Source organism: Pantherophis guttatus, chromosome 10 (assembly GCF_059756535.1).
Source record: "Pantherophis guttatus breed Tessera chromosome 10, ASM5975653v1, whole genome shotgun sequence".
In the NCBI taxonomy this organism is placed as follows: domain Eukaryota; kingdom Metazoa; phylum Chordata; class Lepidosauria; order Squamata; family Colubridae; genus Pantherophis; species Pantherophis guttatus.
In genome coordinates, this window is record NC_142072.1 from 24,087,670 (window position 1) to 24,103,233 (window position 15,564).

Below are 15,564 nucleotides of genomic sequence, written 5' to 3' on the forward strand. Positions count from 1 at the left end.
GTATCCAGATTCTCAAGAGCACAAATACTGGTATGGGTAGCCCTCGACGTATGACCACAATTGAGCCCAACAAAATTTAGGTTGTTAAGTGAGCTTTGCCTCATTTTATGACATTTCTTACCACAGTTGTTAAGGTAATCGCTGCAGTTGATAAATTAGTAATCTGGTTGCTAAGTGAATCTGGCTTCCCCATTGACTTTGCTTGTCAGAAGGTTGCAAAAAGTGAACACATGATCCACATGCAATGGTCATAAGTATGAACCAGTTGCCAAGCACCTGAATTTTCATCACACGATCATGAGGATGCTTCAAAGGTGGTAATTATGAAAAAAAATGTCATAAGTCACTTTTTTCATTGCACTTGTAACTTTGAACGGTCACTAAATAGAATAGGATAGAATAACAGAGTTGGAAGGGACCTTGGAGGTCTTCTAGTCCAACCCCCTGCCCAGGCAGGAAACCCTACACCACTTCAGACAAATGGTTATCCATCCTCTTCTTAAAAACTTCCAGTGTTGGAGCATTCGCAACTTCTGGAGGCAATTCATTCTATTGATTAATTGTTCTAAATGTCAGGAATTTTTCTCCTTAGTTCTAGGTTGCTTCTCTCCTTGATTAGTTTCCACCCATTGTTTCTTGTCCTGCCCTCAGGTGCTCTGGAGAATAGCTTGACTCCCTCTTCCTTGGGGCAGCCCCTGAGATATTGGAAGACTTCTATCCTGTCTCCCCTTTTCATTAAACTAGACATATCCAGTTCCTGCAACCGTTCTTCATATGTTTTAGCCTCCAGTCCCCTCATCATCTTTGTTGCTCTTCTCTGCACTCCTTCTAGAGTCTCCACATCTTTTTTAAATCGTGGCAACCAATGTAAAAAATGAACTATTGTTAAGTTGAGGACTGCCTGTATATGGCTGTAAAGCAATTACATTGAGCTTTCTTCCTTCAAGTAAAATCATAGCAGATGCCAAAATAATTTTCCAGAACGCTGCTCCTACACTCCAGCACTGGGAAAATCCTCATCTCTGACAGCAACTGAGAGGACTAATATTTAAATTAATCACCCACTCTGTGCTCCTACCACGCCCCCTTTTGCACTCAGATCCCCAGTCTTTCTCTCAGTTGCTGACAGACTGGGAGGATTTTTCCTGTGCTCCTAGATTGCGTGAGGTTTTTATTTATTTTTGATTAGCCCCCTTTTTTTCCCTTCGGAGGTTTCTGTTCCTTTAAAGGTGTTTTTCTGTCTCTTTTACTTTTGGCTGCTCAATTCCGCCCCAAACAGCTGTTGGTCGGCTTCGTGCCCGGGGAGCTGGGCCGTTCCGACCCTAGCGCGTGGAGCGCTCGCTGCCGCCGGCTTCTGTCCCTGCGGGGCGGAGCCGGCTGTAACTTTGCCGCTGGAGAGTCGGGGGTAGGGCGGTTAGCCGTCGCTCCCCCATTGCGGCTTCACATAGAGAGGGGCAGCAGCGGATCAAGAGCCAAAGGTGAGGAGCGTCTCCAGCTCGGCTCCGTTCCGGCGTCCGTCCCGTGAGTTTCTACGGGCGGCGCCGCGTGTTGAGGCTTTCCCGCGGCCTGGAGCAAGCCGATTGAGGGGCAATCGGAGGAGCGCGGTGCGGCTCGTGGTGGCTCGCCGTCTCCCCGCTGAGCAGCTGGTGGGCGCAGCTCCAATCCTCCGCGAGGAGCTCAAGAGTGTGGCGGCCGGGAGAGGCCAGGGCGGCGAGTGTTTTCCTGGAACCTGGGAGGCGCGTTCGTTTGCTGCGCCATTACAACGGGGCCGCCATTTTGGACGGTTTGGACGGCCGCCATTTTGTCGGGCCTGCATCTGTGCCGCTGCCTTTATCCCGCCCATCTGGACGCAGGATCAGGCGAGGATTTACCCAGTGGGGTGTTCCTGCCGGGACATTTTAAAAAAAGAGGGGGGGGGCCTTCCAGAGACCTCACTGGCCCCATTTGATATCCCCCCAATTCTGGTGTAGCCCTTGGTCGGCCTTAACGCTTCCTGCCTACCCCAAGGCAGAGCGCTAGTCCATTATTGTGTGAGTTCTTTTTGGACAGTGTTACTGACCTCAGCAGGGGTGGGCCTTGTTTAAAAAAAAAAAAAAAAAAACCATGGCCGATTCCTCGTTTTCTTCTGATATTGAGCTGGAGGCCAGCCCGGTACGACCTTCTAAGTCCCGCAAGAAAAAGTCGGGCAAAAAGCCTCGCTCGAGCGGTCATGGGGCCCACTCATCCAAGAGCTCGTCTGCAGCGGATAAAGACGCTCTTAGGCGTCACAATGCTTTGGAGAGGCAATGGGAGAAGGCCAAACAGGCAGCAGCTTTGTCTCCAAGCCGGGAGGCGGGTGCAAGCCGTCAGTCGCCCCCTATCACAGCAGGGTCTGAGACACGAATGGCACAACCCACTTCATCAACTTTACGTAGGGGTGTTTCACAGTCGATGCCTGATGTATCGTTAGTAGGGCTGGACGCTGCAGCGCGTTCCGGGCGACAACCATCAGCCACATTCACTCCCACGGCTGCAGGGCTTCGGGCAGTGGAGCCCTCCCCTCCTCTGTCGCAGATGGACTTCCAGTCAATGCTCTCTACGGCCCTGGCTTCAATCATGGCAGCGAGTGCACAGACAACGGCCCAGTCTTCTGCGGCAGGAACTTCTTCCGGTGTGCTGTCTTCCTCGTCTTCACGTCGGATCAGGCATACTTCTCCTCGAGAGTCCGACACGTCGGAAAGCTCTGAGCAGGACGAGGATTGTGCTGATGAGCCGGAATTCTCTGAGGACGAGGGATTACTGCCCGACTCACCAGCCTTCACGGGCCTGTTTCGTCCGGCCTTGTTTAAATCTCTTCTACACAAGGCTAGATTGACCACGAACCTGGGGTCGGTGGGAGCCCAGCCTCCAGAGGTACAGTCGGAAACAGGTCCGCATGATGCCTTGTTCAAGCCAGTTAAGCAGGAAAAAGACTTTATCCCGTGCCCTCAACTGTTCACTGAAGTGTTGCAGGCCCCTTGGGCACAACCTGGGTCGTCCACTGCACCCAGTAATTTGGATAAACAGCTGTTCTGTCCGGCTCCTGAATTGGAGAAGTTGTTGGACTTACCCACAGTAGATGCTCCAGTGGCAAGCCTCACTACTCAATCAATGGTTTCGTCTGATCCGCTTGAGGGTCTTAAGTCTGAGGACAGACGTACAGAGATGGCCTTCCGGAGGTCCCACCAGGCAGGGGCCTGGACTGTCAAAACTGCCACAGCCACTTCCTTCTTCAATCGCGCCTCGTTAATCTGGTTGCGTCAGCTTCGGGAGCGCCTGCCTCCGGAAGAAACTAGGTTGCGCCACGATGTCAACAAGATCATTGCAGCCACCGAATATTCAGCTGATGCATCGCTGAATTCTGTCAAATTTGCATCGAGGGCGCTGGCAGCTACCATCACGTCACGGCGCCTTTTCTGGCTACGTCCGTGGAAAGCCGATGTTAAGGCAAAATGGAAGCTGGCGGCAGCTCCGTATAAAGCGCCTAACTTGTTTGGTGAGGCCCTAGATCCGGTGTTGGTGGAGGATAAAGATAAGAGGAAAGTGCTGCCCTCTTCCTTTCGCAAGCAGGACAGACGTTACGTGCCGTACGCTCAGCGCCAGTCCTTTCGGCCTTATTCGGGGTCGAGTGGATCCTCTTCTTACAGACAATCCTTTCAGCCGGCTGACCGCTTCACGGACCGTCAACGTTTCCGAGACCGCAGCAGACCTCAGACCTCGTCGAAGCGGCCATTTCGTGGGGCCAGCTCCAGGCCTTTCCGTAGAGGCAAATGACTCACCGATCCCGGGTCCTGTGGGCGGTCGTCTTCAAGCATTTCATCGCCGGTGGGAGATGTCCACGCAGGACGATTGGGTGCGGCGCACGATCTCGGAGGGCCTCTCGATCGAATTTACCGAATCCCCTCCTCGCCGTTTCATCAGGTGTCCAGTTCCATTGGCGGCCGACCGTCGGCGTCTCATGGCGGCAGAGATTTCACACTTGCTCGAGATCAGGGCGATAGAACCGGTTCCGCTAAATCAACAAGGGACCGGCTTCTACTCGATCCTGTTTTTGGTGCCGAAAAGTTCGGGAGGCGTCCGGGGGATTCTCAATCTCAAGCACTTGAATCTAGCGGTGCGCTATCGTCGTTTCAAGATGCACTCCCTTCGTTCGATTCTGGCTTCGGTCCGCAAAGGGGACTTTTTACAGTCGGTGGATTTACGGGAGGCCTACCTCCATGTTCCAGTTCTTCCCTCTCATCGACAATTTCTACGCTTCGAATATGCGGGCAAGCATTACCAGTACTGTGCAATGCCGTTCGGACTTTCTTCGGCTCCCAGAACGTTCACCAAGCTGGTGGCAGTGGTGGCGGCAACGCTCAGTACGGTTCCGGTGAGAGTGTTGTGTTACCTGGACGATGTTCTCGTCCTCTCGTCGTCCCAGGCGCGTGCAGCGCACGACATAGAACACGTGCTTTCCACCTTCCGAGAGCACGGCTTCACTGTAAATTTGGAAAAGAGTCAACTCGTTCCTTCGACTTCGATTCTGCACCTTGGCACCGTGATAGACTCCGTGAAAGGGCAGGTGTTCCTGTCTTCAGAGAGGGTGAGCAGCATCCGGAGGTTGCTGGACCAGGTCCTGAGCCGGAGGTCGGTGTCTCTGCTGACTCTGTCACAGTTGCTGGGGAAGCTAGTTTCCTGTTTTCGAGTGGTACCGTGGGCTCGCAGACACTCTCGCCAGTTGCAGTGGCTTCTACTTCCTTTCCAGCGGAAGGGCTGTTCCAACTCTACGAGGAGGGTGCTCGTGAGCCCCCAAGTCCGACTGTCACTCCGTTGGTGGAAGACATCTGCGCTCCTGAAGGGCTGCAGCTTTCTGGAGCCGAACCGGATCATAGTGACTACCGATGCCAGTCTCCACGGCTGGGGGGGCCCATCTGGGTGCTCAGGTGACCCAGGGGCAGTGGACCCCAGAGGAACGGATACTCAGCATCAATCTGCTCGAGCTTCGTGCGATCCGTCTTGCCCTGCTCCACTTCGGACACCTGGTCCAGGGTCGCCACGTCTTGGTCCTCACGGACAACACGTCTGCCAAGGCACACGTGAACCGAGAAGGGGGGACGAAGTCACGGGGGTTGATGCTCGAGTCGGAGAGACTGTTCAACTGGGCGGAGCGTCACCTGTTGTCGATTCGAGCGGACCACATTTCGGGCACGGCCAACACGCGGGCGGACTGGCTCAGCAGAGAGGTGATCGATCAAGCCGAGTGGCAGCTGCTTCCGAGGCTGTTCCAGGAGGCCTCTCTTCGTTTCGGGGAGCCGGTGGTGGACCTGTTCGCCAGTCCCGCAAACGCCCAGCTGCCCCGGTTCTTCTCTCGCTACCCGTCTCCGTTGGCAGAGGACGTCGACGCACTGAGGTGTCGGTGGCCGGCCGGGCTTCTGTACGCCTTCCCGCCGATCACGTTGATCCAGCAGGTGATCAGGAAGATGATTGCGGAGAGGGCGGAAGTGTTGCTTGTGGCGCCCCGTTGGCCACGCAGACCATGGTTCGCGGACCTGGTGGAGTTTTCCGTAACCGACCCGTGGGTGATCCCTCCTCATCGAGTGGTTCTGTGCCAAGGGGCCATTCGTCATCCAGAGCCCCAGTGGCTCCAGTTGGCCGTTTGGCATTTGAACGTGTCATCTTAAAGAAGGGCCGACTTCCGGATCCAGTGATTGGCACGATGCAGGCGGCCCGCAGGCCATCCACGACCAGGATCTATGAAGCCTCTTGGAGAGCATTTTGTCGCTGGTGTGCGGGGGCCCATGTTGACCCGACGTCTGCAACTATCCAGGATGTCTTAGGCTTTCTCCAATCCGGTTTGGACAAAGGACTGGCGTCGGCCACTCTGAGGCGTCAGGTGGCAGCGTTAGCTACGGTCCTCTCCTTTCCTCCGTACACTTCGTTGTCTCATCATCCTTGGGTGAAGGATTTCCTGCATGGCGCCACGAATCTGAGACCTCCCACTGTTCATCGTTATCCTTCTTGGGATTTGCCTCTGGTTCTTCAAGCTCTTACTATGGCTCCGTTTGAGCCCCTTGGTTCGATTCCCCTCAAGTTTCTGTCGTTTAAAGTTGCATTTCTTGTGGCAATAACTTCAGCCAGACGGATTTCCGAGTTGGCTGCTTTGTCCGTCAGGGAGGACTTGTGCATTTTTCGTCCTAACACCGTGGTGCTTCGTCTGGATCCGGCGTTTACGCCTAAAGTGAATTCTTGGTTTCATCGTTCACAAGAGCTGGTTCTGCCAGATTTCTGTCCTTCACCCAGTCATCAGCGGGAGGTTCTTTGGCACACTCTGGACGTTCGTCGGGCCTTGAGGCGTTATATCCGCAGAACTGCTTCGTTTCGAAGGTCGGAGGCTCTTTTTGTGTCGTTTCATCCTGCTACAATGGGTCAGAAGGTGTCATCGTCCACGATTGGTCGTTGGATTAAGGCCTGCATTTCGTCTGCATATGAGAAGCAGTCTAGGACTGTTCCTGCGGGGATTCAGCCTCATTCGACTCGGAGTGCGGCGACCTCGGCAGCCTGGGCGACTCAGGCCTCTGTGCTGGACATATGTAGGGCGGCCACTTGGACTTCCTTGTCGCCTTTTATTAGACATTATCGTATTGACGCTTATGCGTCGGCTGAGGCGTCCTTTGGGCGCAGAGTTTTGCAGGGTGTTGTTTCAAGGGCTTCTGTGGGTGGAGATTGTTTGCCCGCCCCTGATGGTTAGCCTTGGGTATGTCCCAGTGCTGGAGTGTAGGAGCAGCGTTCTGGAAAATGGACATTGACTTACCTGAATGTCCCTTTTCAGAACGCTGCGGATACACTCCATTTCCCTCCCTTATTTTGTTGTTGGTTTCCTTGTTGTTAATAAAGTTTTGTTACATTTTGTTTGCTGGTCCTTCGTTCAAGACTGGGGATCTGAGTGCAAAAGGGGGCGTGGTAGGAGCACAGAGTGGGTGATTAATTTAAATATTAGTCCTCTCAGTTGCTGTCAGAGATGAGGATTTTCCCAGTGCTGGAGTGTATCCGCAGCGTTCTGAAAAGGGACATTCAGGTAAGTCAATGTCCATTTCCCAAAAGGAGGAGGAGGATGAACAAGAAATTGATCTAATAGAAGAGAATATTTGTAGCTCAGGTTTGAACTGTGGGGGTCCCTGAACTCTGTTATTTTCTTTCAGATGTGAAAGTTGGATAATAACATCTGCAAGAAAGCAACCAAGTTCAGAGAGCACCAGGCGTCCCACACACACACACACACAAAATAACCCAGATCTTTACTGTTCTTCAAAACTGCTTTTAAGTTAATTTTAAGAATACCAAATAAGAATTGTGTTCAAATTTGCCTGAAGTTTAAAAGTACATTTTAGGATCCAAGTAGTCTTTGACTCATGAGGAGAACCAGAATTTCCATTAACTAAGCAAGTTGGTTGTTAAATGAGTTGTGCCCGATTTTATGACTGGTTTGCCAGTTATTAAGTGAATCACATGGTTGTTAAGCGAATGCGACTTTCCCCGTTGACTTTGCTTATCAGAAGCTGGCTGGGTTGGCCTCAAATGTCAATCACGTGACTGCAACAGTCATAAATCTATGCTGATTGCCAAGCACCCACATTTTGATCTTGTGTCTGTGGGGATGCTTCAATAATCATAAGCGCAAGGACCAGCCATAAATCCCTTTGTTCAATATTGTAACTTCAAACAGTCACTAAACAAATGGTTATAAATTGAGGACTCTCTGTACTTCTCGGCATCCTGTTCAGGATGCACAGTTTCTTGAGAAAATCCTTCGATGCTAACATGGAGGCCTTTTTTTTTTAATAAGCACGGTGTATGGAAGTGGCTATTTCTTTCCATTTGTACAGCTCTTAATCATCTACTTTGCAGACCAACGTTTACTCTAGTGACATCTGTAATCAAGTATGCAAGATAATGAAATGCTTCTCCTGTTCAGTAACGTCTGGCTGGCTTTATTGAAAGCAGCTAACCTGTAAAATGCTCAAGTCTCTGGGATCTGGAGAATCTACGTCTCTGTTCCTGCTGCAAAATATTCAATTTAAATAATTATTAGGTGTATTGAACAACTTCTCTTCCTAAAACATTAACATATAGACCAGTTAATGTCGATTACAATGCAATGCAAAAAGAAAATGGCTACTCAAAAATACACAAGCCAGCATCATAACTTCTGGTATTAAAATGCAGGTGGTCCTTGACATATGACCGTGATCTGGAATTAAAGTAATAAGTTGTCAGGAATCAGTGCATCACATAACCGGACCTGATTTTTTGACATTTTTTGCAGCAGTTGTTGAAAATAATGTGATCGTTAAGCAAATCTAATTTCCATTCCAGATACTCTCTGAAGATCTCTTATAGGCCCATTTCAGCTATAGCAGAATTGAAACTTTCTCCCTGTGTATCATGTTTTCTAGTGAAGTTACACAACAAGCGGTTTTTCTCCTTTTTAGAGAAGCACATCAAGAATTTCCTCCTTTTGTTTTGCATTTGGTCTCCCTGACTTCTTAAAGCATAGAAAATTTGCATAATGGAAACCAAGATTCAAACCAATAATTCTTCAAGAGAAGCAGCTAGACTTCTTTGTGGTTCTAAAAAGAAATCTACAGACAAGAGGGACTTTTCTCGGTAATTATGAGTTGGATGTCGTTGGAAAGCCCTAGAAATCAATCTGAGAAGAAGATAAGTCTAACATTGTGTATGAACCCTGGTTGAGTTGAGTTTAGTGACAGTAAATCTCAATAAGATTTACCAAAAAATATGCCAATATTTTTTTTAAATTATACCTAATTTTTTTTATCCATCTTGTCTTTTCATGTCATCATACCTTTTCTTGTTTCTTACCACCCATATATGTAGATACTAGCTGGACGCCTGTGCTTTGCTGCGAAACTATGTGCTCGGGTTTGATAAATTGACACTTAGAGCTTGAAACTTAATATATAATGTATAACTTCGTAGCATCAGTGTGAGTTAATATAATGCAACTGGCAGTTGGAACAGAGAGGAAGGGGGAGTAGAATGTCCCAGCCCGTAGCATCCATTGGTATTCATCCGGCTAGCATCATGTCAGTGTGTGAGAGAGTTGAGGGGTGTTTGGAAACTCAAACAGTATTTGCTGTGTGAGCAAGAAGGAGACAGGAAGGAGGCTGGTAGTGGCTTAGCTCAACTGTTCTGTAGTAAAGCTGCTTGCTGCTGTGAAAGTAAAACTGAAAGTGAAACTCCTCTCCTCTGCTTGTGTTTTGCATTTGGAACAGATTTCTTTTGCGGTGTGGAGGGAGAGTAGAACTCCTTAGCAACAGAGCGTGGAACAGATTTCTTTTCAGGTGGGGAGGGCGGGTAGAACTCCTTAGAATCAGAGCGTGTTAATAATAATATAGGCAATACTAATGCTCTGATGGTCATTTCGAAAAATCCTTTCTTAGGGAGCACCTAGAAGCCAAGAGGAACATTCATGGCAAATTTCAAGTTTGTAGGCTTTACAGTTCTGGAGATCTCATGATTAATGTGTATGGTTACAATTTAGCATATCATGAATACTGAAAACGATAAACACTTCAATAACACAATACAAAATAATTAAACAAAGATGGAAGCCCAGGCACTCACCAGCAAACTAAAATAAAATTCTGCAAAAAACATGCCAGAAGGGCTGCTACACGACAAAGCATGAGCCTCTTGAACAGTGTTTCTGAGCCATGGGGACTTGTGGAGATGAGGACTTCAACTCCCAGAATTCCCCAGTCAACAAAGCTGGCTGGGGAATTCTGGGAGTCGCGGTCAACACGTCCTTTAAGCTAAGCCCAGTCAGGGATGAGAAACACTGCTCTAGAACCTGACTTCCCTGCAGCAATATCCCTGGGTCACCTCTACACCTCGCAGGCATTTGTAGAAAAGAAAAGCAGTGAGTGGCTGCAATGCAGATTTTTTTTATTTTTTTTATTTTGGGGAACTATGCTGGATTGTCTCTACCCCCCTCAAAAAAACAAAACAAAAGGTAAATGGAAGATGGGTTGGTAGGACCATATTAAGACTGTCTTAAGCATACTATACACATTTAAGACTGTCCCTCAAGAATTTTGTTCTGGCCTTGTGGAGTGCTCAGAGGGCTTGAACTGGGCAGAGGCACTTAGAGAATAAGCGCATAACGGCATGCAGGAGCGTGAGGCTGATTTACTCACGCTGCAAGATATGTGCATATCAGAGGCGGGGAGAAAAATGTAGGCAACCAGCCTGAAATTCCTCACTGAAAAGGGTCATGAATCCAGTCTGCTAAAATATGGGGGGGGGGATATTTAAGCTTGGGGAAAAGCTGGTATCATAGTTTAAAAGAGCTAGCAAGAGTCCCCGCATCAGTTTCATCTCTGTTGCTAATCTTTAAATTGTCCATCTGAAATATACCATCTTCCTTACGATTCCTGGCTGGCTGTTGAAGCTAGAAGTACAACTTCAGTGTTTGAAAAATTTTGAGTTTCTCTTTTCCTCTTTGTTTCTTTGACCTGCCAGAGATCTGATACGAGAATGGGATCTGCTTTGAGGTTTTCCTTTTTGGCACTTCCTCTCTGCCGCTCTGCAGTTTGGATTGACATTGTCGGATGATCCCTAAAGAGCAGCTCTTTGAAAGTGACAGAAACCGAAATGGTGGCCTGTGAGATAAGATTACGAACACAGGAGTGACTCTTGTGTTGACTGAACCACTCCTACACTGCAGGTCTTCTCTTCTGACATTTGCATTCATTGTGCTTCATAGATGATGTAATCCTTACTCAGGTCCTGCCAGTCTCGTTCATATAGCAAAGTCAGGCCTGGAAATTTCACAATTTGCCACTTCCAGTAATTCACCTTTAGGTGCCATTGGGTATTGCAGCTTTCTCCAAACTGAACTCCTTCGACCTTCAGATGTGTTTCTAGTCCATCTGGAGAGTGCACCGAAGTAGCGGTTTTCAAGAAGTCTAATATCCCGTCAGATCTTTTGTCTCTGATTTGAATCTGGCTTGTCTTTGAACGAGTCATATTCTTAACTAGTTTCCTCTTCTTGGAGCTTTCTGTGGGTATGTGGGCTCCAAATCCCAGAATTTTAAGTGACCATATTTTTCGGAGTATAAAATACACCTTTTTTCCCCCTAAAAGGGGGTGAAAATTTGGGTGCATCTTATACACCCAATGTAGCCCTTCCCACCCACTTGCCCCCACCCTTTGGCCTCTGCCTCCCAGCAATTTACCTCCTTGCAGCAAGCAGCAAGAAGAAACAGTCCATTTCAGCTTTAGCACACCCTAATTAGCACAAGTTGATTATCCCCGACTCTCAGCTGTTTCAGGCTGCAGGGATTGCCACTGCCTATTGCTGCACGGGCCTCTGCTGCTTGCTGCAAGGAGGTAAATTGCTGGGAGCAGATTTTTTTTCTTGTGCTAAGCAAGCTATGCTGAAAACGAAAATGAAAGTAAAGCAGGCTATTTGCTGTTTGCTGCAAGGAGGCCAAATTGCTGGGAGGCAGAAGCAGATTTCTTTTTCTTGTTTTCCTCACCAAAAAAGGTAGGTGCGTTTAATACTCCAGAAAATACAGGTAGGTTTTTTCCAAACTGAAGGATAGCAAAGAACTTCAATGACATTTACAACCCAGATTGGCACAGAACATTCTGGATTCTCTGCATCTTAATCACCCACTCCTACAAGTATGGTGATTCTCTGTGGACTTGAAGAACTGATTCTGGGCCTTCAAGGACTTGCCAGCCAGCCCAGAAAAGCCTCAGCGAGAGCTGCATTGCATCTTGGGGCTCCTGCCCAAATTCAAGCCAAACAATGGAATGTTCTGTTCCAAGGGCATTCAAAGCCAAGGGGATGGCACCTTGTGGCTTCATGGAGTTATTTCTTTCCATCGGCACTGCTGTTCCTTCTGGCGTGCGAGGAAGGACACCAATAACAAAGCCGATTTTCCTTTCTCTCTGCCCCGAAATAACCAGATTTACAAGAGTGTGTGCGAGAGCATAAGTAAAGAGCATTCATCTGCCTGCAGTCTGCAATGGGTACACTCTGTTCAGCCTCTCACCCAGCTGGGAAAACTCCACCTAAGAATGAAAAGGATAATAGTCTTCTGGGTGTCATCCTGTGCCCACCTTTTGACATTTTTAAAATAGTCGGCCATTTCAATAAGAGTTCTCATTTTGCCTTTGTTGAATGATGCCTCTTCTTGTTCAAACTAAATGGAAGCTCTGAAGGTCGTGCCTTCATTAACGGATTAATTAATATTGGTATGCGTAGTGATGATCTATTCATAAGCAGATTTTGGACCCAATATTGAAAAAGACAATTAGCGACTGTGGCAGGGGTGAAATGCTCCCGGTTTGGACTGGATCGCCCGATCCGGTAGCGATGGAGGCGGGTGGTTCGGAGAACCGGTAGCAAAAATCCCTGCCCACCCTCCATGCCCAGCTGAGCCGCACAATCATCAGAGGCTTTTTTTTTACTTTTAAAAGCATTTTTTCTACAACCTCTTTGGCCGAAAAAATGCTTTTAAAAGTAAAAAAAAAAAAAAAGCCTCTGATGATCGTGAAGCTCAGCTGGGATCGTCAAAGGCTTTTAAAAGAATAAAACCCTTTTTTTCTTTTAAATGCCTCTGACAATCCAAACTGAGTTGCCTGATCGGCAGAGGCTTTTAAAAAAAATCTCTGCCGATCAGGCAACTCAGCTGGGATTGTCAGAGCCTTTTGAAAGCATTTTCTTCGCTGAAGAGGTTGTAGAAAAAATGGTTTTAAAAGTAAAAATAAAATAAAACTGGCCACGCCCACCCAGTCACATTACCTCCACCACCACCAAGCCACGCCCACAGAACCGGTAGTAACAAATTTTAGATTTCACCACTGGACTGTAGGTGGGTTTTTTTCCCCCTCTGCTTTCCTGTTCTTGATTCCCCCCACCCGCCTTCCTGCTTTAGAACAATATCCTGGGTAGATTGTTTTGTCCTTTTTCAACAAGATTATGAACTTGTTTCTTGGTATGAATATTTAAAAGCCAGTTTGTACCATAGTAGAAAGCTCCAGCCTCTTCCACTTATACAGTACAGGTAGTCCTCAGTTTAAGACCAAATTGAACCCAGAATGATAGCCGTATGTCATTAAGCAGGTGACCATATGACCACACCCGATTTTGCAACTTTTATTGCAGGGGTCATTAGCAATAGCACTTAGACCTATATGCCACTTCACAGTGCTTTACAGCTCTCTCTAAGCGGTTTACAGAGTCAGAATATTTCCACCAACAATCTGGATCCTCATTTTACTGACCTCGGAAGGAGGGAAGACTGAGTCAACCCTGAGCCTGGTGAGATTCAAACTGTCCAACTGATGACAGCCAGCAGCCAGCAGAAGTTAGCCTGCAGTACTGCATTCTAACCACTGCGCCACCACAGCTCATTAAGTGAATCACTGGTTGTTGATTGAATCCATTGTCCACAATGGGCATTTTTTTTTTCCAGAAACCAAAAGTAAATGCCAGTTTTCGGGTAAAAACATCATAAATTACAGCCACATAACCATGAGATGCTGCAAACAGCCATAAATTCAGGCCAGTTGCCAAGCACCAAAAATGAGATCATATGACTGGTGGAAGCAGCTATGAGAACTTCAAATCCTAGTCATTAGTGCCCCTGCAAATGTCCATCATAGCCTCTAATGTTGCTAAGCAGGGTGGATTTGACTAGTAAAAAGGCTTGATTTAAATCAACTTGATTTAAATCATAATGTTTAAAGAGCAACTGTCATCTCTGTCCCGCAGCAGCTCCTCCTCTGACCCACTCTGACCCACTCGACCCCCTGTTGACTCACCGACAGTCCCATTCAGTTTAATGGGACAGCTGGTGATGTGGCAGTGACACAACAAGGTAAGGGACGTGGCGGGCAGCAGGTGAGTGGATGCCTGCTAACAGGCGCTGCCATGATGGATCTGAAATAACAGGTGCTCTTTAGATGTAAGGACTCATTCTTGCTGGCAGTTAGAATCCTTAATATTATTATTTGGAAACAAAATGAAGGGTTCCTATTTAGCTTGCAGAGCTTGGATTCATTGAATGAGTTTACCAAAAATGTAAACATTGCAGAATATACAGCCTCATGTTACATAACTAAGTTCCATTTCATGCTAAATAAGCTGAATTATTAATGTGTCTTAAACAGAAAACTATCTTTAGATAGATTTTTATTCCAAAAGCATTTTATTAAAATAAATTTGACAAAAATAAAAAAAAATCCAATTTAAACTTTTAAAAATCCGTTTTTCTTATTTTTATTTTTTTTAAATCATCAATTTTTATCCACCCTCTTGCTAAGTGAATCGTTGTGTCGAGGACTACCTGTATCAGCTTCTTGGAAGAAAGATCATGCCCAGCAGCTCACAGCCACTCTCATGACCCTTTCCCTTGTACTTTTGCAGGTCCAAGATGGGCCTCGTGGAACATTGGTGTCTTCATTTGCATCCGCTGTGCTGGAATACACCGGAACCTGGGGGTCCATATCTCCCGGGTAAAATCTGTCAATCTGGACCAATGGACACAAGAACAGATACAGGTCAGTATAGATTTTTGTCAGCAACATAAGAAAAAAGTTAGAGGTGTGGATGCAATTCTAAAATTAGTGGAATGCTCTTCTGTCCTCAAATAAACATCCTGCCATCAGACAATGCAAGTTGTAGAGAATCTAGTTATCAACTAACGTTACATGCTCATTTTCTACCTTCAGAGACTCCTCGTTCCCCATAAAACCAATCTGGAGTAATCTGTATACATATTTAGCGTTCTTCAGAAATTGTGTCCGATGTTCGGAGATTGCCCGGACAGTATATGCAGTTTTCTTGCAAGATTTTTCAGACATGGTTTTGTCGTTGTGTCTTTCCTAATCAGTGTTTCTGAACTTTGACAGTTTTAATAAGTGTGGACGTCAATTCCCAGAATTCCCTAGCCAGTGGAGTTGAAGTCCACATATCTTGAGAAAGGTTGAGAAAGACTGTTCCTGAGGCTGAGAGAAAATGCCTAGCCCAGGCTCACCCAGCTAGCTTTGTATCTAAGATGGGACTAGAATTCAGGATCTCCCATTTTCTATGCCTTAATCATTATTACATTAAAATATTTAAAAAAAAATAGCATTGTAGTCTTATATCCAGTAGTAACCCTGGGATTTAATGTAAGTTTTTGGAAAAGTTTTTATATTCTCCTCCCTAACCCCTCTCACATACCCTGAAATATTTGGCATCCCCATTTCTGATCTCATTTTCCCTCATTTCTAATGACTAAGGAAACACATTCATGGGGCTCATAAAGACCCTTTCCTTCACCAATTCCTCTAAGTTCAGAGAAGCTGATTTAGAGTAAGCTACAATCACTTCAAAATGCTATATTAGATCTGTCATTTTGTCAAATAAAATCACCATGATTGGTGAGGGAACATAACTGCTCCTTCCAGTAGAGCTAAATGCAGTTTTCTGCTGATCTGATAGAAACTGATAATGCATTTAACTACCAAGTCATCATAACCCTTGAT

The 15,564-nt window shown here is 46.9% G+C and overlaps 1 protein-coding gene across 2 annotated transcripts in view; it reads left to right on the top strand.

Annotated features, from left to right (window-relative positions):
- Window positions 1-15,564, top strand: part of SMAP2 (small ArfGAP2) — a 53,308-nt gene that overhangs the window by 21,365 nt on the left and 16,379 nt on the right. For both annotated transcript variants that reach the window (XM_087876803.1, XM_087876802.1), the window contains one exon: window positions 14,462-14,595. In XM_087876803.1, the coding sequence (XP_087732929.1) occupies window positions 14,462-14,595 (134 nt within the window). The remainder of the gene's footprint in view (window positions 1-14,461; window positions 14,596-15,564) is intronic.